The sequence below is a fragment of the Tachysurus fulvidraco genome, chromosome 23, assembly GCF_022655615.1.
Source record: "Tachysurus fulvidraco isolate hzauxx_2018 chromosome 23, HZAU_PFXX_2.0, whole genome shotgun sequence".
Classification (NCBI taxonomy): domain Eukaryota; kingdom Metazoa; phylum Chordata; class Actinopteri; order Siluriformes; family Bagridae; genus Tachysurus; species Tachysurus fulvidraco.
The window spans coordinates 11,369,757-11,395,056 of NC_062540.1; the positions used below are offsets into that span (position 1 = coordinate 11,369,757).

General features: G+C 37.7%; 1 protein-coding gene across 2 annotated transcripts in view; it reads right to left on the bottom strand.

The window, feature by feature from the left end:
• Positions 1-14,811: 14,811 nt before the first annotated feature.
• tafa1a (TAFA chemokine like family member 1a) overlaps positions 14,812-25,300 on the bottom strand; it is a 47,402-nt gene continuing 36,913 nt past the window's right edge. Inside the window, exons 3-6 of one of the 2 annotated variants that reach the window (XM_027145326.2) lie at positions 19,697-19,834; positions 15,964-16,088; positions 15,757-15,812; positions 14,812-15,080 (exon numbers count right to left, since the gene is read on the bottom strand). In XM_027145326.2, coding sequence (XP_027001127.1) covers positions 15,786-15,812; positions 15,964-16,088; positions 19,697-19,834 — 290 coding nt within the window. In that variant the 3' untranslated portion in view covers positions 14,812-15,080; positions 15,757-15,785. Of the gene's footprint in view, positions 15,081-15,756; positions 15,813-15,963; positions 16,089-19,696; positions 19,838-25,300 lie in introns of both variants that reach the window. The other variant, XM_027145325.2, reaches the window with a different exon arrangement.

The window sequence follows — 25,300 nt, forward strand, 5'->3', positions numbered from 1 at the left end:
TCTGCCCTGTGTGTGTGAAGTTTGTATGTTTTCCCAGTGTTTTGGAGGTTTCCTCAAGGTACTCCATTTTCCTCCAATGGTCTACCACCAAGCAGTGGGTTGGCTCCCTATCCATAAGTGATGGATTTTATGTAATAAAATAAATATCAAACAAAATGTATTGTGTGTTAATGCAATATTAATTGTACATTATTATAATGTATATTTTAACTGATAGGATGTGTATGGTGTACCTTCAGTATACCTTAAATCATTAAAAAGGTGTTTGCAAATATGGAAAGGGCGTTTAGTAGCTTACCCTTATTTCTGAGAGTGAGGTTACACGCAGAGGTAAGGTTTCAGCTTTGAACAGGCAGTTATTACACCACTGGAAACTATATTGGAAAGCAATTTCCATCCAAAACAAATCGTAGTAAAGGTACTATCTAAGGTTATTTTATGTAACCCTTACATGGAACCTGTGATTATTCTTCTAGGAAAATGTAAATTCATTCAACTAACAATTTTCTTTGTATATTTGCTTTTTTATTCAAATTTGAATTTAGATGAACTGAACACTTTCATTAATACTTAAGAGGCACTAATCATCCACAACAGTTACAGCTCTCCAATGTGTTAATGCACACCATACATTTGGGTGAGAAACACAAAAAGGCTGAACCAAGAAAACCATACTGGGATAACTGTTCTTTCAAAACATTTAATAATACAATATCCTTAGGCAAACAAAGCTGATACAATGCAGGAAATATTCAAAATCCACCAACAGAGCTCGCCTCATGTTAGCATGCAATAGGTTAGAAATTAAATATGCGAGTAGTAAATGTAACCCATAAAATCAAATAAACTTTACACCTCGAGTATTAACTTTTATAGTATTATTTCATTTCCATAAATTAATTTTGCACTGCATTTAAGGAATTTAATAATTCGAAAAACGTTTTTTTGTTGCTGTTTGAAAATCACAGATTTGTTTTTGTCATATACTGTAACATGTTTTAATGTGAAGTTTAATAAAGAATGACATCAGAATAATAAAATGTTTTGTCCATACTACAGTCATATGCAAAAGTTTAGGCACCTCTGACAATTTCCATGATTTTCATTTAAAAATATTTGAGAGTTGTGTCAGCAATTTCATTTTGATCCATCAAATAACTGAAGGACACAGTAATATTTCAGTAGTGAAATGAGGTTTATTGGATTAACAGAAAATGCGCAATATGCATCAAAACTAAATTAGACAGGTGCATACATTTGGGCACAACAGAAAAATCACATCAATATTTAGTAGAGCCTCCTTTAGCAGAAATAACAGCCTCCAGACGCTTCCTATAGTTTGTAACGTGTCTGGATGAATTTCTGCTTCAAATCACCCCACAGAGAAGACTCTTCAGAGGAAAGTCAAAGAGAACAACAACTTCCAATTGGCCACCTTAAATACCTTTTCTCATGATTGGCTGCACCTGTTTATGAAGCTCAAGGCTTAATGGGCCACCAAACCAATTATTCAAACCAGGTATTCAAATCAACAAAATGACAAGGGTGCCCAAATTTATGCACCTGTCTAATTTTGTTTTGATGCATATTGCACATTTTCTGTTAATCCAATAAACCTTGTTTCACTACTGAAATATTACTGTGTCCTTCAGTTCTTTGATCGATCAAAATGAAATTGCTGATCCAAACATCCAAACACCCAAATATTTATAAATGAAAATCATGGAAATTGTCAGGGGTTCCTATAATAAACAACTTAAAACCTGTTAAAAAAAAAGGGGGGGGGGGGTTTGTTTTCAGCTGAAATTCTATTTTCATTAAATCTATCAAGCTTTCGTTTCATTTCATTTTTCAGTGATTTCACAACTATGAAGCACAATGCACGAGTTACTATGGCTGTAGTTTCTCCGTGGTGTCCAAACTGAATGAAGCAGATAAGTAAATCAGTGCCCCTCACTTCGCCCACTGATAATCAACATTAAAGTAATCTGCTTTAGAGTAATAACTGCAGAGGGCTGCTGAAGCAGATGGTGTTTTGATTAAGTTTGTAGCGATGGATAAAGCCTCATCCTGCCTTGTGCACAGGATGACTTTAAGTGAACTTGCTGTCTGAGTCGCCCACACACACACACACACACACACACACACACACACACACACACACACACACACACACACACACGAGCAACAAGACATCTGTAGTGTAGGTATTATATGCTGTAAAGTACACAAGACCTCAATTCAAGGCAATTTGTTGCTCTGTTGTTTATTTTATTTATTTATTTTTCTTTATTTCTTTTAGACAGGTCTGGTGCTGGATACAGAACTGACTCACTGTGTTCATGCCGAACTGGAGGATATTTACAGACAGAAGAGACGCACGTTAATGTACATGAACAATACGGGGTGTGACTGAGAAAAGCGAGCACACGCGCGAGACACAGAGATTCTGCACAAGCTCATTATCATTATCCTGCAACTTACAAATCACTTTCAGTCACTTTTAGGTCACTTTCGTTACAAGTTTATGTGCGTTGTGGACCTGAAGTTTTTGGGGTTTTTTTATCCGTTGACATAAAGTTCCAAGATGATTTTTCGATGCAATAAAATGTTTTTGACTTTCCTCAGCATCAGATATACGACGCATCTTTAGCTCCACACAAGGATTCAAAGTGATGTTGAGCTAAAAGTGCAACACCTTTAACCCTCTTCTTCTTTTTCTTCTAACAGCTACAGGAGTTTAGAAGGTAAGATCCATCCATATTTAGTTATTTATGGTTGCTTTTGATTTGTACTCTTTTACAGTGCTATTTAGTACAATTCTATTGTGTGCTAAGCTGTAAAAACAGTTTAGGGGTCATCATTTATATTTGAGCAATATATATATATATGAGTATTGTTTTGTAAAAAAAACACAAATGTTTTGAAGTTATTTTTTAAAAGTATTTAATTATTAATGCATTTTAATAATAATAAATAATAAATTATTTTATAAATAAAAATAATTTTGTTATTTTTTGTAATTATTGATATAAACCATAAAGGACACCATAAAAATATTCTGTAAACTATATTTCTGAGGGTATGTACATTATTAACTAGTTCTAAAACACTTATTTTTTATTTATTTATTTATTTGTTTGTTTGTTTGTTTGTTTGTTTATTTTACATATAAGAACCCTCATCTTTACATCTTTGTATTGATTACCAAGTTATGCAATGCTGTGAGCTTAAAATGAGTTCTCTGTTTTTCTTAATTAAATATCCAAACTTTTGAATAGGCAAGTGATTTGAAGTAGCTGGAAAGAAAAGAATATACAGGATATTAGAGAGAGTGAAGATCAAGATCAGATTAACTCAAAGGACATTAATACTAAGACTAATCTGTGTGTGTGTGTGTGTGTGTGTGTGTGTGTGTGTGTGTGTGTGTGTGTGTGTGTGTGTGTCTTAGGGAAGCAGTGCATGTCATTATTTATTACTTAGTTTAACCCTTTAACTCTTAATATCAGTATTGTCCATCATTTTAATATTGGGCTGAAATAAGAATTCTCATTGCAATTCATGCTTGTACATGTAGTCTAATAACTAAAATGATCGATAAAACAAAATGATCACTAAGCATTCTTTTTCTCTCCTGCTTACCACCAGTAGATGTGTGAGAAGCTGTTTGTGATTGCACTGCTTCTGCTGGTGTGTGTGTGGGTCGTATGTGCTCAGTCAGTGTCCAGCAGCAACCGAAGCTCTAGGGGACATCCAGGTGAGTGCTCTCTCTCTCTCTCTCCCTCTCTCTCTCTCTCTCTCTCTCTCTCTCTCTCTCTCTCTCTCTCTCTCTCTCTCTCTCTCTCTCTCTCCCTCTCTCCCTCTCTCAGGACTCATTACTGGACACACACCAGAAGCGCTCCCTTGGGAGAACTTTCAGACCATCTCTAATGACTCAATAAGATCTAATTGTGGCTCAACTAACTCATACCTTCTACACATACAACTATACTGACTCAGAAATCAGGCTAGCTGTCATCTTTTCCACAAGCACGCAGTCCTGTACTAAAAGCTGCAGTCAGTCAATTACCAGTGTATTTTATGATGTTGCATCATGTTTGGCATGTGATGACAATATATTACTGTCTTACTGTTAGCAATGAAGCAATAACTCTATAGAAAGTGTTGCCCAGGTAACAGGGGGAGTTGATCAGCACCTTGCTTCTAGTGGTGTGACACTTGGGCTAGGATTACTGGCTGACTCTCCACCAACCTGGGTAGCGCAGTTTAACTTTGACATGCGCAAAACCAATCCTGCATAATCTGCCCAATGCACTGGAGTTTCTCATTGGGCCTGCCGTTGAAGAAGCCCTGGACTGGAAAGCATTAGTTTTGTATATAAAAAAACCCCAGCATGGTCAAATAGACCATCTGTGTGGCAAAATTAGTTCACAACAAACATTAAAATATTCCACCAACATTAATAAGTATACCACAAGGGTACTGTCTGTGACACACACAGCTTAAGTACAGTTTAATCAGGATACTGTTGTAATTGGGCTTTTATCTGTTTCCACCAAGGAGCTGGCCATTTGGGACATCATTTTCTTGCACACATTATGTTGTAGAGTATCACAATGGTGCTTTTTTCACCGGCCAGACAGTTGATGGTCTAGATTCACTGCAAAATCTAGGTACATAGGTTACCCCATGTTTTCAGACATTATGCTGATTTCCCTCTGATGATTGCAGCTGCAGTGGTAGTTTACTTGGTTTCCATTTCCGCTTTTACTTTCTGCCTCTTCGAACTAAATGACACGTGGATACTATGACCCAGCCATTCAGGAAACACTCCTTAATGTAGTCAAACAGCCTGCAGAAGGTCTGCATTGCATTGACCAACTCACAAAATACAAACAGTTCCCATCTACAATAAAATCCAGGCTAAGTCTTGTACTCAGAGTGTACTCTGGTGGTTCAGGATGTTTGTGCTGTTCCTATGGATGTCATCATGCACAACCTAGTGGTGAGAGCTTGACTGTCATTACAAATCACCTTACTGGTTTACCTGTTCAGTGAGGAAATATTGTTGACATATGTTATCTAGGTGGTACTCACTGCTCCTGATGTTAAGGATGGGTGCGATAAAACACGTGTTATGTATTTTAACTGTGGTTCTATATCAGGGGTGATCAATCCAAAGGGATGTCCAATCAAAAGGGTGTCCAAAGTTCTGATGAGGGTGTAGGTTACAATCCATTTCATTTCATTTCATTTCAAGCAGATGTCACAACTTATTTTATTGAAAGCCAAGATCAACTGATTAAAGAGGTGGAATCATGTGTGACTCCTGTTTGATTGGAATGAAAACCAGCACAAACAGCAGATTATATTGGGAACTTCTGATCTATAGAAAGCAGACGCTGGATAACTGCCGGAGGTTTCAAGTACTATTTTTTGTGCTAGTTCTTTAGCCTAAAGCGTCCACTTTACCATGTCCAATTAGCAACTTAATAACTTTACAACAAAGTTTACTTTATTATTTTCCTTTAAGAACTTTTTGTTTTTATTATTTATTATAAACATCATTTGGAATACTGAGTTTTTTATTCGTTCTTTTTATGTGAGCATATCAATATTTTTTTTTCCAATTTAAAGATTACAAATTATATTCAGCTTAATAATAATTAAGAGCAAATATTTAATGATTTTTTAATACAGTCGACAAATGTGATTTCACAGCCTTAGAAACACGAAATATATTGAAGAAAAGGAACGAGTTGCAGTGTGATGGTCTAATATTCTTTTTAATTAATTTAAAAGAGTAAGATCTGTTATTTTTTGTTTACTCAAATTCTTTTTGATTAAGAAACAATATGAAATTATTAGAAATGATATGTAAATAAAATAGCTTTGATTTGGAAAAAAAATAAAACGAGTTACACAAGCAGGTGTAGATGAAAAACTTAACTGTTTAAACAGTTTGCATCTTCAATTCCATATGCTGCATCTTGTGGAGTAGTACTTTTATTGTCCATGTGATGGCCCTAGAATACCAGAAATTTCTGCTCTAAATACATTTATACAAAAATCTGGTAATTGTAGAACATACAAGTTAATCATCACTCTGTCTCCCTCTCTGCTTTAGGTGGGGTAAAACCTGGGACATGTGAAGTGGTGGCTGCCCATCGCTGTTGCAATAAGAATAAGATTGAGGAAAGATCTCAGACCGTCAAATGCTCATGCCTCACTGGACAGGTGGCAGGAACAACCCACGCACGACCGTCATGTGTGGACGGTATGACACGACTTAATGAGAGGCCAAGTCATTGCAAAGTCTGAGTTAATTGAAAAAGTGTAACTTCACTGACTCACAATCACAACTTCATTTTAAATGTCAAAGAGAGGATTAGAAACTATGATTTTTATGTTGTGATGCAGATTATTGTTCTGTTAAATTGCTATCTTATATTCAATTGTTGTCTTGTCCTGAGGATAAAAGCAAAGTGCAAATTTAGCTTGTTCAGTTTCAGCAAGGACTCTTTTTTTCTTTCAAGAAAACTGAGGTTTGAATGTTGTACCCACTATCACAGATGTATATACAGTATCTCACAGAAGTGAGTACACCCCTTACATTTTTGTAAATATTTAAAAAAAAAAAAACCTGTTCATATGACAACGCTAAAGAAAAGACACTTTTCTACAATATATAGTGATGAGTGTACAGCTTGTATAACAGTGTATATTTGCTGTCCCCTCAAAATAACTCACAAAGCCATTATGTCTAAACCCCTGGCCACAAAAGTGAGTACACCCCCAAGTGAAAATGTCCAAATTGGGCCCAATTAGCCATTTTCTCTCCCCGGTGTCATGTGACTCATTAGTGTTACAAGGTCTCAGGTGTGAATGGGGAGCAGATGTGTTAAATTTAGTGCTATCACTCTCACTCTCTCATACTAGTCACTGGAAGTTCAACTTGGCACCTCAAGGCAAAGAACTCTGAGGATCTGAAAAAAGATTGTTGCTCTACATAAAGTTGTTGTAGGCTATAAGAAGCTTGCCAAGACCCTGAAACTGGCCAAGACCCTGAAACTGGCCAAGACCATACTGTGGTTTAATAGGACAGGTTACACTCAGAACCGGCCTCACCATGGTCGACAAAATAAGTTGAGTGCATGTGGTTAGCGTCATATGGAAACAGACGTATGAATGCTGCCAGCATTGCAGCAGAGGTTGAAAGTGTGGGGGGGTCAGCCGGTCAGTGCTCAGACCATATGCTGCACACTGCATCAAATTGGTCTGCATGGCTATCGTCCCAGAAGGAAGCCTCTCCTAAAGATTATGCACAAAAAAGCCTCAAAACAGTTTGTTGAAGACAAGCAGACTAAGGACATGGATTACTGGTACCATGTCCTGTGGTCTGATGAGACCAAGATAAACTTGTTTGGTTCAGAATGTGTCAAGTGTGTGTAGTGGCAACCAGGTGAGGAGTACAAAAACAAGGGGGTCTTCTTGACTACAGTCAAGCATGGTGGTGGGAGTGTCATGGTCTGGGGCTGCATGAGTGCTACTGGCACTGGGGAGCTACAGTTCATTGAGGGAACCAATGAACAACATTCAATACTGCCCTGCAGCAGAGTCTCCAAAAGGAGGAGACTCTGCTGCAGGGCAGTATTGAAGGAAGTCATGAAGGAGTGAAAGAAGACTCCAGTGGCAACCTGTGATGCTCTGGTCATCTCCATGCCCAAGAGGGTTAAGGCATTGCTGAAAAATATTGGTGGCCCCACAAAATATTTGAAACTTTGGGCCCAATTCGGACATTAATGGCTGTGTGTTGAGATATTTTGAGGGGACAGCAAATTTACACTGTTATTCGAGCTGTACACTCATTATTTTACATTGTAGCAATGTGTTATATTCTGTGTTGTCATTTAAAAAGATGTAATAAAATATCTACAGGTGTCCTGTAAAAATTCAAGGTTTGTACTCACTTCTGTGAGATACTGTACTGTATGTATGGCCAGACATACATTATATAAATATGACCATCACACCCATATGTGAGTGTTTCCCAAACCTTTGCCACAAAGTTTGAAGAACATAATTGTATCTAAACATATGTTGTGTTCCTTTCTTTGGAGTTCTAGGGTTCAACCCTGTTTCATATTAACATTGCATGGTCCATAAAGACCTGGTTTGCAATGGTTGGTGTGGAAGAACACGTGTGGCCTGTGCAGAGCCCTGACCTCAAGCCCACTGAACACCCTTTTTTGATGAACTGGATCAGTGACTTCACCAGACCTCATTGGTCACTAATGCTCTTGTGGCTAAATGGGCAAAAATGCTCTTGTGGCTAAATGGGCAAATCCACACAGCCATGATCTAAAATCTAGTGGAAAGCCTTAACAGAAGAGTGGAGGTTATTGTAACTGAAATGTGGGGACTAAATCTTAATATTCACAGAGTCTAATTTGTGAAGATGTAACCAAGTGTAATAAACTAAGCATCACAACACTGGTTTAAAGTAGACAGAAGAGTTTACTGCTTTATATGAATATTAATATTGTAGCGAATCTCTACTGAGACAGGTTGAACACAGGGAGGGGGTAAGGGGCATGAGAAAAGTGCTCTTTAATTTTAAGGTTCTTTAGGTGAGGTGCAGTAAAAACGTGGTGAGGGATGCTGTCGGCAGAGGTGTGCTCCACGGTAGTGAGTTGTAGGCAGTGCTAAACTGTGAAAAGGCAGGACCCAGGAAGCATACAGGGTGCAAGTTAAGGGAGAGTCATCCTCACTGTCATCAATGGGCTACCTGGAACGTAGATGGAAGCAATCATTAGACCACATTCGAATGCAACTGGCTAACACGAGCACTGAACTGGTCCTTTCAGCACCCACGTGGTAGTCATGTGAGGAGTGTGTTTTGGCTGAGATATGTAGTTTCAACAACATTGTACTCACAACCAAAAGTATAGTATTTACAACCTGGAAACCTTTGCTGTCTGAAAGCCTTTTCTCTTATTTTTCTTTTCTTTTCATTTTTCATTTTATTGTATTCACTTTGTCATAGTCATCATGAAGTCAGTTATCAAAAGAGTTCACTGATGACTTTCATCTCTCTCTCTCTCTCTCTCTCTCTCTCTCCTCAGCATCTATCGTGCATCTGAAGTGGTGGTGTCAGATGGAGCCATGCTTGGAGAGTGAGGAATGTAAAGTTCTTCCTGACCTCACCGGCTGGTCCTGCAGCTCTGGGAACAAAATCAAAACCACCAAAGTGAGCAGGCCACCCAGGGCTGCAAAATCAAATTAATTACCATCATCTAAGTAGTCTCATCTGGCTGACCTTTTCAGAAGTCATGCGCTGATCTCCAGCAGTAATGTACAACAATATCTGGAGTCCAAGAAATCCACCCTCGACTCCGGCTGCTATGATTGCTGGATTCCTGCTCTTAGGCAGCCTGTAAATGTTAATGGCTACAGGAATAGAGTTGGATATTGCGCCCACAGATGCTGGGAATCCACATAGAAGTGGTTATTAGTATTACATTTGTACTGAACCTCTTATTCTTTCTTGCACTCTGTTCTGTTTTGCACAGCCATCTACAACCACCTACAGCTACAAGTAATGAGAATACACAGAGTGTACACAAGTGAGAGCATGTCTGAAGAATATATGTAAATTCTTAATGAAATAATGTAAAGGTTATTTTTTGTTCATATGAGCAATTATGAGGAGGGATTTTACTCTAATTCCTTTTTAGATTATTATCTTAAATAATCATTCCACCACTCACAGTCTTACAAATTAAGACGTTTCCCCTCTACATTAACCTAATATGTCACTGTATTACAGACTCAGAATACTTCCTGGGAAGTTTGGGTCACTGGGTCATTCATGTTGACATATCTCAAAGTTACATGATTGTATTATTCTCTTCATGCATAGTGATGCTACTCTTGCAGTTCACACACACACACACACACACACACACACACACACACACACACACACACACACACACACACACACACACACACACACACACACACACACACACACACACACACACACACACACACACACACACACATGTCCACTCTGACACAGTGTACAGTCCCAGCACAGCTCCCTGCCTCTGACAGCCTGACTAAGCGAAACATGGAAATATTCAAATAAAGCCCTAACACACACACACACACACACACACACACACACACACACACACACACACACACACACACACACACACACACACTTGCCGGCCCCATTTATTTTCCATCTGACTGGTTTGACACACCGCCTGCAAGCCTGTGGAGACAACTATGGCACTCAGTATGGCACCAAGAGAAAGAAAGAAAGATAGATTTATAATGTTACTCTTTGCTTTTTTTAGATTTCATATTATTTTGCCAAATTGTGCATGTTTGTTTAACCCACTTTAAATGACTGTAAATGATTAAGAATAGCCATGATGAATGAACAGTACAATCCTGTTGTCTTATGAATATTGCATGTTGCTTGTTGCTGGTGGTTGATATTATTTCCAACTCTAGAATAAAGTTTTATTTAATTAATTTCTTAACCATTAATTGCATCCCTGATCTGCATTTTTAATAATAAATAAATAAATAATAATAATAAAATAATAATAATAATAATAATAATAATAATAATAATAATTAATAAATTCAAATAAAATAATTTATTAAATATTCACATATATAGTGTTACTGAAGTCTGACAGAGCTGTCAAGGAATAGACATATTTATGTTTTAAATACATACAATTTAATCTTAATTGTATACAGCAAACTCTCTTAGGGAGCAATTGTTCTGAGTGGAAATGCAGGGAGCTGGATTTTAGTGTTATTATTGCACACTGTGTGTGCTAAAGGCCCCTGGGGAGGTCCAACACACCTCTGCACGTTTTTAGCAGAGATTAAGTGAACACAGCGTCTGCATGGTGAGAAGAATAAATTTAAATACTATTGACATTCGTAATGATGTTAATAGCTGTCTGATAGAGCACTTCCACTTTCTAGATTGAACTGAAATGTTAATTCACTTCAAACTGGAGGCCTAGATATGTCACCACCTGTTGAAAATGTATTTATTTATTACAATTATTTTTAACAATTCGATCTATGTTTCCGTAGTTATACATAATATTTTAAAATGGTGACATGTTTATGTGAGATTGTGTCATGTTTCAGTGCTGATTTCAATACTTCTGATTCCTCCAGGAAAATCTGCCCAGGAAGCTTGAAATGTACAAATACTGTGAGTTAAATAGAGAGAATACTGAGAAGATATCATCTCTGTAATGATGGCTTGAACCTCTACTGATTCCTGGTCTCTCTACTGATTTGATCATCTCAAACGCTGTGAGCTTTAAATTGGAGCTTTTGCGATTTTGTTGTGCTTGAGTGCAACATAATTGCTTTGGTTAATAGGAAAGCACTAGTGTGATCTAAGAAGAGAAGTTGTTGAAATTTGAAAACCAGAGCAATGGATTTTAAATCAGCAAGCAGACAAACACAGCACTGAATGTTTCAAAACAACAGGGAAAGGGAAAGGAAAGACACTATTCACTGTACACTGTAAAATAACTGAATAGTACCTTTCAGTGACATAAAGAAGTCAATTAACAACTCAGATGGGTATGAAACAAAAACTTTCATCTCACTTTAATTTTATTGTGGCTTCAGGGTTGGGGTTTAATTCCTGCCCCTGCCTTGTGTGGAGTTTGCTTTTCATCCCCAGGACAAAGACATATGGTGTAGGCTGATTGGCTTCTCCAATCTATCCGTAGTTCGTAAATGTGTGTGTGTGTGTGTGTGTGTGTGTGTGTGTGTGTATAGGTTGGCACCCTGGTGTCCCACACCTTGTGCCCTGATTCCCCTGAGATAGATTCCATGTTCCCTGTGTAGGGTCAGTGGTACACAAAATGGATGGATGACGTCAGCTTATTATTATTATTATTATTATTATTATTATTATTATTATTATTATTATTATTATTAATCTAACCTGACTTAACCTGACTAGACACTACGAGACAGAAATGTCTCACTTGCTGTTCAGATGCGAGCACAAATAGATCTAGACCATGGCAGCACAATCTCTGGACATCAAACCACAGATATTTATATATCCATCCATGATTGAAACCCAATTCAAGCTATTTAAAATAGCAATATTGAGAATTAACTGGATAATGAAATCATCAAATTTATTGAAATTGGTGAATGTCAGTTCTAGATGTTGCTATTGTGCATCAGATGTAGAATGTCCATAAAACAATAAAACTACCTGAGACACGCCGCTTACCAACAGCCCCTAACACATTCACACCTTACTAAGAAACACGTTCATAATCTTAATGCATAAACTTAATGGATATGTGCATTCAGGCACAAGTATAATTTGTTATTATAACATTTGTATATTACAATTTTAGTGATGCTTAAGTCAAAACCTTCCCGAGTTGATATTTTAATAATCTGAAATAAACTCACCTGCATTGATGTGGACTGAGTGGTGCAACAGGGGGTATGCAGGATTACTGCCTGCCAAGACAGCAGTGGCAAAGCAGCTTTTTTTTATTGCTTTGAGTAAAGGCTAAAAACCAAATAGCAAATTAACAAAAATAGCAAATGAGCTTTTCTCCACTTTCTTGTTTATGCTTTTAAAATTTGGACAGTTGGCTTGTTTGTGAAACTACAACTAAACAATGAAATACAGTTTGTACATGATGGTGAGGACAGAACAAAGTATTTACTGCACGTTGTCTCAACCAACCAGCCATTTATACCACAAAAATATCAACCTGGATTCTTTAAAAAAAATCTAATCTAATCTAAACATCACTGTGCCACAGCAACACACCAAACTACACTTCTAAATAATACACAATATGGACAAAAGTATGTGGACCCCGACCATAATTCCCATACGTGGGCCTTCTCCAGACTGTTTTATAGAAGGTCTGGCATGTCTTTGTATGCTGCACCATTAAGATTCCCTTTGACTAGAACTAACTGCCCTGAAAATATTCCAGCAAGACAATTCCCCTGTGCACAAAGCAATGTCTATAAAGACATGGTTTGCCAAGGCTGGTGTAGAAGAACTGGAATGGCCTGTACAGAGTCCTTGTGACTGAATGAGCACAAATCCCTACAGTCAAACTTTAATATCTAGTAGAAATCCTTCCCAGAAGAGTGGAGGCTGTAAAGGGGAACAACTCAATATTAATTCACATGCTTTTGGACCACTTAGGCATCCACATACCTTTGGACATATAGTTTATATTCACACTCAACCTGCAAGTCCATATCAATCCCCACTATCGCTCACTAAAATACAGAGGACACATAATGGTGCACTCAATCGTATGCCTCATTTGCTCGTACCTCACATATTGGGTCTATTGAATAAAACTGTTTTCCTGATTATAAAATCTGGTTGGTTTACAATATCATGGCTGTGTATAAACTTTTGTACAAATATAGTAAGCTTATGACCTACAGGTATATAATTAATTATCTATACTGTACGTATAATGAATAACACACCAGAGAAGGCAAGAGAATATTTTTCCAGAAATAAATAGTAGAGCGTTTTACATGTTAACTCACCCCCACTGTGATATTACATTTAGGACCTTTAATATGAAGTGAGTAAATGAGCTGGATGTCAGGAGGATATCCCAAAGGGTTTTCATGATGTCCTTCAGTCCAATCTGCATGCTTTCACCTGCAGACACAATCATATAACTGGCCCTCTGGTTTTATTGAATTTTACCAGTTTATTTTTTAACAATCAGGACTATAGATACAGTAGGAAAAAGGAGGATTTGACTTGAACAAATCTGATTGTATTGTAGTAATTTTGGAAATGTTCCAAATTTGACACTTTACGCTTTTTTTCTTTACACTTTCATCACTTGTAGGTTTTGTTTTCATGTATACTGTATGCTATATCTTATACAGGTCCCATCCTCGAACGGACTGAAAGTCATATGTTGAGCTTTGCTGGAAAAGTTACTGATGCTATGTGGTTGGCTAGAGAAAAAAAATAAACATCACATAAAAGAATAAGATACTTATTTTTCGCTTTCAGACTCTCATAAGACGAGGAGCTCAATTCAAACAGAAGTAGCATTCAGGATGTTCGGGTCTCCAACACGGAGCACAAACCATCTTTACATTTCACATTTTACTACATGTTTAATGAAAGCAAAGCTCTAGACAGTTTAATCGAGATCTGACTCTGAGTATTTAAATGCCATGCTATTTGATATCTGCATGCAGCAGCAGATTTCGATCAGACCTCGTTGGCTTTGATAATAAGTCTCAGAGCTTTCACACTGGTGTCCTCTCAATGATGTTCTATCAATTTATCATTAGCTTAATGAACCAGAAACAGGGAAAATCAGCTGGAGCTGGACTAGAGCTTCACTAGCACATAGAGGAAGGAGGACACTTTGCATTATTGTGCTTTTGCCTTTTAGATCACAGTTAGCAGTGGGTTCAGAATTACAGTTTCATTTAAGATGATTTTCATCTGCTGCTTTGCTTAAGGACATAAAGATGTCAGATGTCTGTGGTTAGACAATGACAACGAGTCTGTGAACAATTATATGATCAGTTTTATGTTACACATGTCCTTAACAGTCCATTTAGTGGCTGAAGAAATGCGGTGAGCTCTTCAATGACACCCGATGAGGTTTTACCGACCGAGTCATATGAAAAGTCTTCTTCCTTCTGTAATGGCTTGTCATAAATCAATCGTGCAGGTGAGTTTGTTAGCTCAGTCAATTTTGGAACCAAGGATCACCAGGAATGTCTTTAATGAAGACTATATTTTGGGCAAACAGGGTAAAGTCTCAGATTACCAAATATTTACAGCACAAACCTAAATGAGCTGAAACAACAATCAAATCATGAATGAGAAAACGTCCATGGACTTCATCAATCAGCCGATGGTCGCGCTGCTGTGTAGAAAATTGAAATGAAATATCCGCCTGAAATGTACCATGAAGTTCACCGGCTTCCATCCATTGGAATAGTTTATTTAACTGTTGTCCTGTTCTCCTGAATTCCTAAAATGAACAATACACAAATCAATGGCTGCAATATTAATAAAGGGGAACAAAACAAAAATGTATAAATACAATATTTCATAAGTGATGTCCTAAAGAAGAAATTCTGTTTGACAGAATGACAGAATGTATAATTTAAAACAATTTATGGTTGTGCGTCTATGGTAATGGTTTAACTGGAAATTTTTGGTCCTGTACGAATTACACATATGAAAAGATTAACCTCTGAATTTACTTGTTGTTAAAAAAATTAATTAGTTTTTTTTATTTTTGTTCAGAAAACAAAACCTCCTAGCACAGGGTTACTGTACAGAAACATCAAGGTCATGTGATTTACTAATGTTCAAGTGCAACAAACAGCTTAAAGTCCAACAACAAACAGTTTCAATAAATCGATAAGGGGATTTTGTCTGTGTGTGTGTGTGTGTGTGTGTGTGTTGAGCATGAACATATACTATATGCTCACACTTATACACCGTGATTTAAACACAGATCTCTTATGCTGTGTGATTACAAATTATTACAGACGCCCTTATTGCTTAACTGAACATCTAAACACAAGCCCTTCCTAAAAGTACTTTAATCCATTCAGCAAATGAATCATCATTGGGACTTTTTGTTTTAAATAATAACAATCATGCAGTTATGCAGAGTAGATATAATGAAGATAACAAACCTTTGTTTTGCACTAAACTGCTCCTGCTGCTACAATGATGTATAGGGATGAGTGTTCTAAAATACACACACACACACACACACACACACACACACACACACACACACACACACACACACGCACACACACACACATACACACACACGTACAATATTATGCTATGAATAACATCGCCATGTTAATTCATGCATATGAACCAGCTCTCACCCTGGTGGTTTTGATCTTGTTCCCAGAGTAGCACATCCAGCCCGAGTTGTCTGGCAAAGTCTTGCACTCTTCTCCCTCCAGACATGGTTCCATCTCACACCACCATTTCCCCACCACTATAGAGGCTGTGGGAAAGCACTCGTGAACACTTTTTGCAGGTTAAAAGGAACAGTTTACACAAAAATACTACCTCTGGTAATAGACCATTTGGTCAATGTTTGGCATTTGAAATGTTATGTGAATAACATCAGATTTACGACTGTGATGTCTAACCATTTTTAACCTAAACAAATTGTACCAGTCATCGTTGAAGTCATTGCTTTTTAGACGTTCCTATAAGTGTATAAGCTGAATTAAAAACAGTTAAGGAGTAAAGGAGTTAAACAACTTTTAACATATTTCAAGGGTAACACTGAAACACTCGGAATGTACTAATTTTTTCAAGTTCAACAGAAGTGTTATTATTATCCGCGTCTATTTTTATTTAGTCTGTTTTTATCCTTGTATCACAGATCTATGAACTTTTCTCTCAACCAATATCGGATGAATAATAAGTCAATATGTGACATGACATCAAATTAAATTGTCTACATATTTGTATTGTTTTCTCTTGTACATGTTGCACTGTATAAGGCATTACATGCAGCAAAATGCTACATTGGTTCATTTGAATTTATTTCATCCTACATCAACTACCAGTCTAATACCATATCACATACAGTATAATCCTGACAGATTTGCTGCTAGTAATGGGAGGAAATTGACATAAATACAGTTTAAGTTCATGGTTCATTTCAATGACTTGTCAAAAGACCAGACAATGTAGACCTTATAAAAAGCTATCAATTTCACTCACTTTACACTGTGAAAGAGTGATCATTTTGAAATGACAAGAACTGAGGCCATTATATGCAGAGAAGGAGCGCAATCTGGCACCGTGATATAAAACTGATGTGTTCTGAATGCTGAAAGCTTTTTAAGCCCTCATCATGCACATGGTCATTTTGTATTGTAACAAAAGCATAATACTGATTTAAACTAAGGCTTATTCATGAGCAGTGTGAATGAGCTTTCTGTCTACATTTTAATTTCCCTGCAATATTTCTGTCAGCCATTGTACAGCAGTATGTATTAGTCACAATATTTTTTAATTCTAGTTTCAGTGTTCTTTTTCCATAACAGTACAACCTTTAGTCACTATTTGAAATATTACACCTGACACCTGAATAACAAAACTAATTGGGAAACTAAAAGCATAGGCACTTGATTTACTATTTATCTATTTAATCTTTTGAGTGGTTGGAACCATCAGTAAAGCTAATTGAGCAGATAACTGCTATGTTTTGCTCCATTAAACGATTCATAAAGAATGTGGAGTAAGCTGCGGAATTTCATCAAGCTTGCAATTTAATCTGTTGATAAATTCAACATGCTTGAAACCTTCCCTATAACAATTGGTGAGGTGAGGAAGGAAGGAAGGAAGGAAGGGCATAGTCAAAATGTAAGGCTTATTAGGGCAAATCACAAATCATCAGCATAAATCGAAGCAGTGGCCAAGGTACTCGCATGAGAGCGTTAAACAAAGGTTATTCATAATCAAAAATGTTTTTGACTTTCATATGCAAACAAGCTCAGGAGTTGACATTGTTAATGCATGCCATAAATCAATCAGTGTGTGCGTGTTTGCCCCATTCTCCTTGGTTGTAGAATATCTTCCATTAGTGGCTGAGTATTGGAGAGAGCTACCTGGGGAGATAATGAAGCAAAAATCTGCACAACTGGAAAAAAAAAAAGATAGAAACTTAGACAGGAAATAAGGCTTTGATATAAAGAGACAAACTAATTGGCAAATTGGGATGAAACAAGGAACAAGTACAGACAATTAAGGAAACCAAAAAAATGGACTAGACGATTGTAAAGACAAACAAAAGCATATGGTGCTTGACTTGTTGACCTATTTGTTTCAATGTTATATTTTTAAGCTAGAAATGACCATTTTCTCTTCTCTGCTTCTTAACTAGTTCAAACTGGCCAGAGTTACACAGTGAAAAAAGCTATATCAGTATCACCTCTGGAAAAGTCATTTCTGGGTTCTGTTAAAGAAAACAAACACTTCTCAGCCTTTATAACGTTAATAAAATGTCCTATACATAACTCCTAAAACTGAACCTCATGTTAAGCTTTGACAGGAACTGGAAGTATTCATTCCAAGCATCTCTGACATTCCAGCACACGGGTTTAATGAAGCAGACACACAGATGAAAGTGCAAATTTATTCAAACTACTGTTGCAAATAAACCAAAGGATTAGGCAAGACACAAAAATACACGAGGCAGGCGAGTGATCAGGCAATTAGCAAAACATGCTAATTCTGGAAATTTGTCAACTTATTGTCAAAACACTAATAAAAACAAACTGGCCACTGATGGTGTTGGTTGAGTAACACTGGGTCTGGTTTATTTAAAGGACGCATTGTGACTGCAATCACTTTGGTGTCACTGTGAGCAGAGATGTGTGAGTAGATACTGAGATACTGTGATGAGTTTGTGGGCTGAGGATCATAATGTAGTTGTATGAGTTGTAGTCTGCTATCTTATAATCGACTTCATGAGATAGAGGACAACATCAATTATCTGCTTGGATGTGGATGTGTAGCTTAGTAGTTAAGTGTTGGACTACTGGTTGGAAGGTTGTGAGTTTGAATCCCAGGTCCACCAAGCTGCACTGTTGGGCCTCTGAGCACAGACTTTAATGCTCAGTTTTATAAAATATAATGCTCTGGATAAGGGCAACTGTGCAAAAAAATGCAATAAATGATCTGTTTTAATGGCCATCAGTGGATCAGCTACATCCATCATTACAGATTAAGTGAGATTCACAACCACCCACACTGAAAATGAGACAGGTTAACCCTAAGTAATACCATCTTATACTGGCCCAAGCAATTTCCGTAATTAAGACTGCACTACGTTCCTTAGGGATTTTTATTTGTGGCTATTCCAGGTCATTACGCTGGAGTGAAATGTGATGTTTGGTTGGTATTTCCTGGCACAGCCAAGGCTAATGTTTTTCCACAGTAGCAGCTCAAAGCGACTCATTTGTCAAAAGGACAGAGCGGTAATAATAAGAGCCCCTCAAGAGACCCTTGGGCGAGGATACTACAAAAGTGACCTGAGTGCAGAGCCTGCTCAAACACTGCACACTTAAACAGCCGTTCATTTATTCATCTTCACTAACCATCAGCATTCATCTTTATCTTGCTCAGGGCCATGGTGGATCTGGAACTTACATAGGAACACTTGCCATGAAGGAGAAATATACCCTGGATGAAAGACCAGTCTAATATCACACACACACACACACACACACACACACACACACACACACACACACACACACACACACACACACACACACACAAACACACCTAGGAGCAATTTGGAGTAGTCAATCCACCTACCGGCTAATTTCTGGTAGGTGGGAATAAAATAGGGAACCTAGAGGCACAGGGAGAACATGCACAGAAACACCATACTGCTCACTTAAATATGTCTAGTCCTTATTTTTAAACATGGTAGTGTGTGGTCAGGTTATGTTTGGGCAGTGTGTGGAGCTCCGAACCACAACATTCGGTAAATCTGAAAAATCTGATTTCTTCCCAAGATATATTTAGTTTCTTTATAGAAAGACATAAACAGTGCAGCAGTTTCAGCTTACAGCTCAATTCACTCACCGTCCACACAGGAGGGCTTATTCCTTGTGGTTCCTGCTACTTTCCCAGGTAAACAGGAACACTTGACTGTCTGCGATCGTTCCTCGATCTTGTTTTTGTTACAGCATCTATGTGCAGCAATCACCTCGCATGTCCCTCCTTCTGCCAAAAAGGGGGAGGGGGTTACAAAAACAACAACCGGTTAATAAACAAATTAATCACATAACAAGTTAAACCAAGTAATCACATCTCATGTCTTGGGCAATATTTTATCTTCCGGTATAGTTTAAATCATCATCATCATCATTACATTATGGCTCTGCATGACATAAGAAATAAACCAGCAAGCAGTGTAAAAGTGGGTGAAGTTTTTAACTGCTGTGTTTCCAGTCCGGAAACTTTATTTATGTAGATTAATGTTTGTCCCCTGCGATTAGCACGGTGCCATGGTGCTAAGTAAGAATGATGTGGTGTGTGTGACGCAGTGAAGATTCGAGGCCTGGGTGGGGGTTGCTATCTGTATAAAAATGCAATAATGAGAAGGGAGGTGAAGTGGGAAGGAGGGAACACAAAAAGACAGGAGGCCTGCAGTCACACACCACAAGTGAGTGATTACTGAACACTTCAGTACGTCCCCACGGTGACAGAGGGACACACACACTCACAAGGAATCTGAATAGCGCTACTGCAGTGTGGCTTCAATGAGACTGAATGAGAGATACGAAGTCGGAGTTTGTGTCATCCTGCAAGACCTAGGTTAATTATCACATCAAATAGATTTGATCCAGTGTGTAAAATTATGGAATATAAATGATGACTCATGACTCAAATGAGTCATGAAACAGAAGCCTGGAGCTTGATCAAACCCCCATCTGGAAATATAACACTCCCTGTAAGGTTAATGAGGAGACAAACAATTAAACATAAAGGCATGGGTAGAGTGTGCCATAAAGACCCAGGAGAGTGATTAGCTGACTTCCTCTTGCCTGGGTTCCCACTGATTAGGATTGGAATGGCTCAGGGTTTCCACATCTGGCATCAGGTTTGGCTAAGATGAGCACGATACTGAATAATACAGCCACCAGCAGTAGGAATGAGGAACGCTGGGAATATGCTGAGCACCGTGTGGAGTGTTGAACAGCGTGCGTTTGCGCTCCATTAATTATAAACTACTCCAAGCTCCACTGGGGCTTCAGAGTGAAGGCACAGAGGTTTGTTTGCTTTAATGTTCAGTCTTAATTACATAAGACAGACACAATATTCCACTTTGATCCTAAAAATAAATAAATAAATAAATAAATAAATAAATAAATAAATAAATACAAAGGAATAAAGCAACTTCTTGACAAATAACCACACACTTCACTCAAAGTAAACAAAAAAGAAATGAAAAAGAAAAATAATGGTTCTCATCTGCGAAGTTAAAAACGGAGGTAAATGTACTTTTAAAAATCAATAAAAATGTAAATAGCTTGAATATCTCCAGCCAGCTTAGGAAAAGGAGGAGGAGGAGGAGGAGGAGAGAAAGAAATAGAGGGCGGGGGTGTCATTAGGTCCAGAGTAAAGTCAGTCAAAGCAGAATAGAGAAAAGAAAACAGTGAGGGACAAAAAGAGGAGGGGATCACAGCCTGAAGAAAGAGAAAGAGCGATTCAGAGCGAGAGTCAGCAAGAAACAGCATGTTGCCTGCTGACTGTTCTAACAGCCTAGCTAAGGGTTATTAATATTTAAAAAGGTGACACTGGACTTCTCACAGCCATGTTGCGGAGCGATTGCTTTTCATATCTGCTCAGTCTGTGTGACAGAAGGGGAGATGATTGTTTTACTCCGGGGGCCAATGCTGTCACATCAGTGGTCTGTGTACTCACTCTTAATGAGCACAACGTATTAAACACTGAGTCGAGTGTTAAAATACACTGACTTTCCAGTGTGTGAGTGTGGGATAAAAAGCAGATTGTGAGGTCAGTTCTTGTCTGTTTGGGTGCTTGGAGTGTGTCAGGTGTGTGGGTGAATGTTGATTTGTGTTTGTATGTGTGTGCAATTTCATGCAAGTATTCGTTTTAATCACAGGGAATGATTCACCCACACATTCACACCTAGGGCCAATTTAAAGAGTCAGTCCACCTATTAGCTTTTGGGGAGATGGGAGGAACCTGGAGGAAACACAGACACAATGAGAATGTGAAACTCTACACAGATACACAGTAATCCTATCAGGTGTCAACACAACCTGCTGCACATCCAATTTTGTATAAATATTATATGCACCAATTTTGTATAAACACAAACTATGCAATCATGTGATCAGATTTCTTATGTCGTATGAATTGATCAAATCTAGATCCCTTTATCTTGTCGCTTTAGAGCGGGCATCACCAAATTCCGGACCGCGACCCGGATGCGGACCGAGTGACGGGTCGGCCCAGACCCATTAAAATTCTAATATTGTCATATTAAGCATCTCCTTATTATAATCTAATATAATCTCTTTGATTATTAATAAAAAGATAAATCTTTCGTTCATGCGCAGTTAATCTAGTTAATATGACAGGAGCGTCATCAAAAGCCAAGCCAAAAACAGATTGTTTCTGTTCCATACTCCAGAGCAGAAGGTGGCAGTAATGCACCTAATCACGCTGGCAGGACACTTAAGATTCAAACTGCTGGCAGGACAGTGACATGCCCATTTCTCTCACTAGGAACGGAAGATGGAAAGGGAGTAAGGAGAGGTGGAAAGGAGAGAGGAAAAAGGGAGCTGCTCAAAGCTCTGCACTTTTCTTTTACTCAGTAAATTCTGCCCTGTTCTATTTTACTTGAAATGTTCTTTTGCCTAAGGTTCCTGTGTAAATAATGTAGTCAATGTTTAAAAAAGGGGCAGCTCAAAAGTCTTTTGTTTAATTTTTTTCTTAAAGATTAAAAGCACTTTTATTTTATTCAAAAGATTCTGAATGTTTTACATTACTTGAAATATAGGCCCTAAGTTCAGGCTACACAAAGCAAAGTGTGTTTGCACGTTTTATTTATTTTATGCAGAAGAAATTCAGTGTCTGTTGTCTGTTACTTGACATGTAGTAAAGACAACTACAGGATTGTTTTCCATTCAAGTGCAATACAAGTTCAGACTGTGAAAACACTTGAAATTTAACAATAAATTATATAGAAATGTGTGCGTTATTGATTTTATTAACATGAGGGTACACTATTTTAAGTGACAATATAAGATTCGGACCTTTGCTGGGAGGAAATTTTAGTAACTGGACCTCTTTGAATTTTAATTGAATACCCCTGCTTTAGAGTAACCCTAAACCCCTGTCTAGAACACTACAACAGCTTATTTCCTGTCTCTGAGCATCCCAGGCAAAAACGAAAAAAACAAAAAACAAAGTTAAGCGCTCTTCATCATCCAAAGAAGCCTAAATTTATTATGAGTTTAAAGATTTGTTCTAAGACAGTTTGTTCTTTATGTAGCTCTTTCAGTAAATCACTACCTGTTACAGTCTTTATCACCTCATGTCTTTTTCTGTACTGTTTATTATTAAATTATCGGATGGTTTTTAACACTTCTGCTAATCCTTGCTATAATAAATATAGTTTTGTGCTGTGCTGTTCTGTGCTATACATTATTAATATCTCAAATGTTTTATCGTAAAATCTGTAAAATGCTACTTTGAGTACTGAGGAGAGCTGTTTTGTATGTTTTGTTCTCTTTGTTCTCAGTTTAATTCTCAACAACAGGCACAATAACAAAATAACACCAATCTCCTGAACCACTGCTCTGCAACTGCACTCTTCCTTCTCTGATTTAATTGTTAATAGAAAGTTAACTCCAAAATCAAATGGCACGATTTATGGAAGACAGAAAGAATGAAGATCTAAAAACGATTAACTTGAGCAATACATTATATTTTGTCCTTTGTACATTGTACATTACATCGGCATCCTATAGAGTGCATTATATATTTTGTACTGCACCCATTTCATATATAACACGTGCCTCGTCCTATTCCTGCCCAGCCGTCGAGCGGGTTACTGTGCTGCTTGAATGGTTTCTCCCTCATCGTACCATGTGCTGTTCTCTGCTGTGTCTGTCAAATTAGCTGGATTTCTACTAATATGCAGCACTGGGGTAGGAGTGGGTTTCCCCCCCACTTAATGGACTGCGTTTTCTTCTCTGAGATAGCATTTCTCCCATAGTTCAGTCTACACGAGTGGTTAGATCTATGCTGCACGAACAATCTGTAACGCTTGGAAGATGCAGCCACTACAGTATAGAAGTGACTATATTGATTGCTGTCAGCTTCAGTATACTTTAGAGAAAGAAACAAAAGATTAGATCACTTTGTGTACAGTTTCTTTGAATCAATTTCCTCAACTCATCAATTGAGACCTTTTATAGTGTATGTGGGTCAAGATCAGGAGGTAATGACTGCAAGGAAATGAGAAGACTTTATTCTCTATTTCTCTCCTTCTGAAGGAAACAATTCTGATAGTCTAAATAGTAAGTTATAAAGTACTGTAAAGTAGTTTTGGGGAATTGATTGCCCTGGCGATAAACTTACCAGATGATTTCTGTGCAAGGTCATTTCACCCAGCTTTGTGAATAAGTCAGTTTTCTTTACATCTTTCAATGAAGATGGGCTTTGCATAGCATTTCCTACATTGGTTAGTGGACATGTCCTATAGACAGACTAGATGCTCCATCCTTACTGTGAAATTCTACTTTTATACTTAAATAGAGGCAACCAGTATTTATGCCATTTCAATCAAAAGTCCAATAATTTTTTTCATTTACACAGTGCTCAAGGGCCTAACACTCAAGGTTGCTGAATAGAAACATAGCACAAAAGACAGAAGAAAAAAAAAAAACGACAGAAAATGTCTGGTAGGAAAAAGTGGAAGGTCTCGTCGTATGTGCACACAAAGGTATGAAGGAATAAACTCATTACCCCTGTCAGATATATCAAGGGTTCAGACAGTCATAACTTACTTAACAAGCACTTATGCATCTAACTTCTCCAGACCACAATGACAAACATCTAGTTAACTGTTACTCTTACCACTGAGGTTGTCTTTTAAAAACATTGCCACAAATTTTCCCATTGTGCTGAAAGATTCTGGAGATGTCCATATGTACACAGCACACTTTAAAAGCACATTTGGTGGTCAGATGAAGGCTGCCATATGGCACAGAGACATTTTCATCAGGCTTCCCAATTCCCAGGTGAACGATTTCATATTGCTTCCTTTGTTTGGCTTTCACAGAGGACCACCACTTTAGAATTTTTGTATGAAAGGTGACAACGTTATTTTCCAGTTGAACTGTGGGGTTAGTAGTGAGGAGCCAGACTCCGGCACCCGATATATCATTTCAGTGTGAATGGACTCGTGTGTATCTACTTATGCAGACAAGCAGCTGTGGAGACTGCTCTGTATATCATTCATCATCCACAATGATGCATGTAGAAGAACAATGTGGAGAAATAGAAGAAGAAGAAGAAGAAGAAGTAGAAGACTAAAAAGAATTAGACAAAAGAAAAAAGAAAAAGGACAAAAAATAAGAAGACAAAGTAGAAAGCAAAGTAGAAGAAAACAAAGCAGCAGCTGAAGAAAAAGAAGAAGAAGAAGAA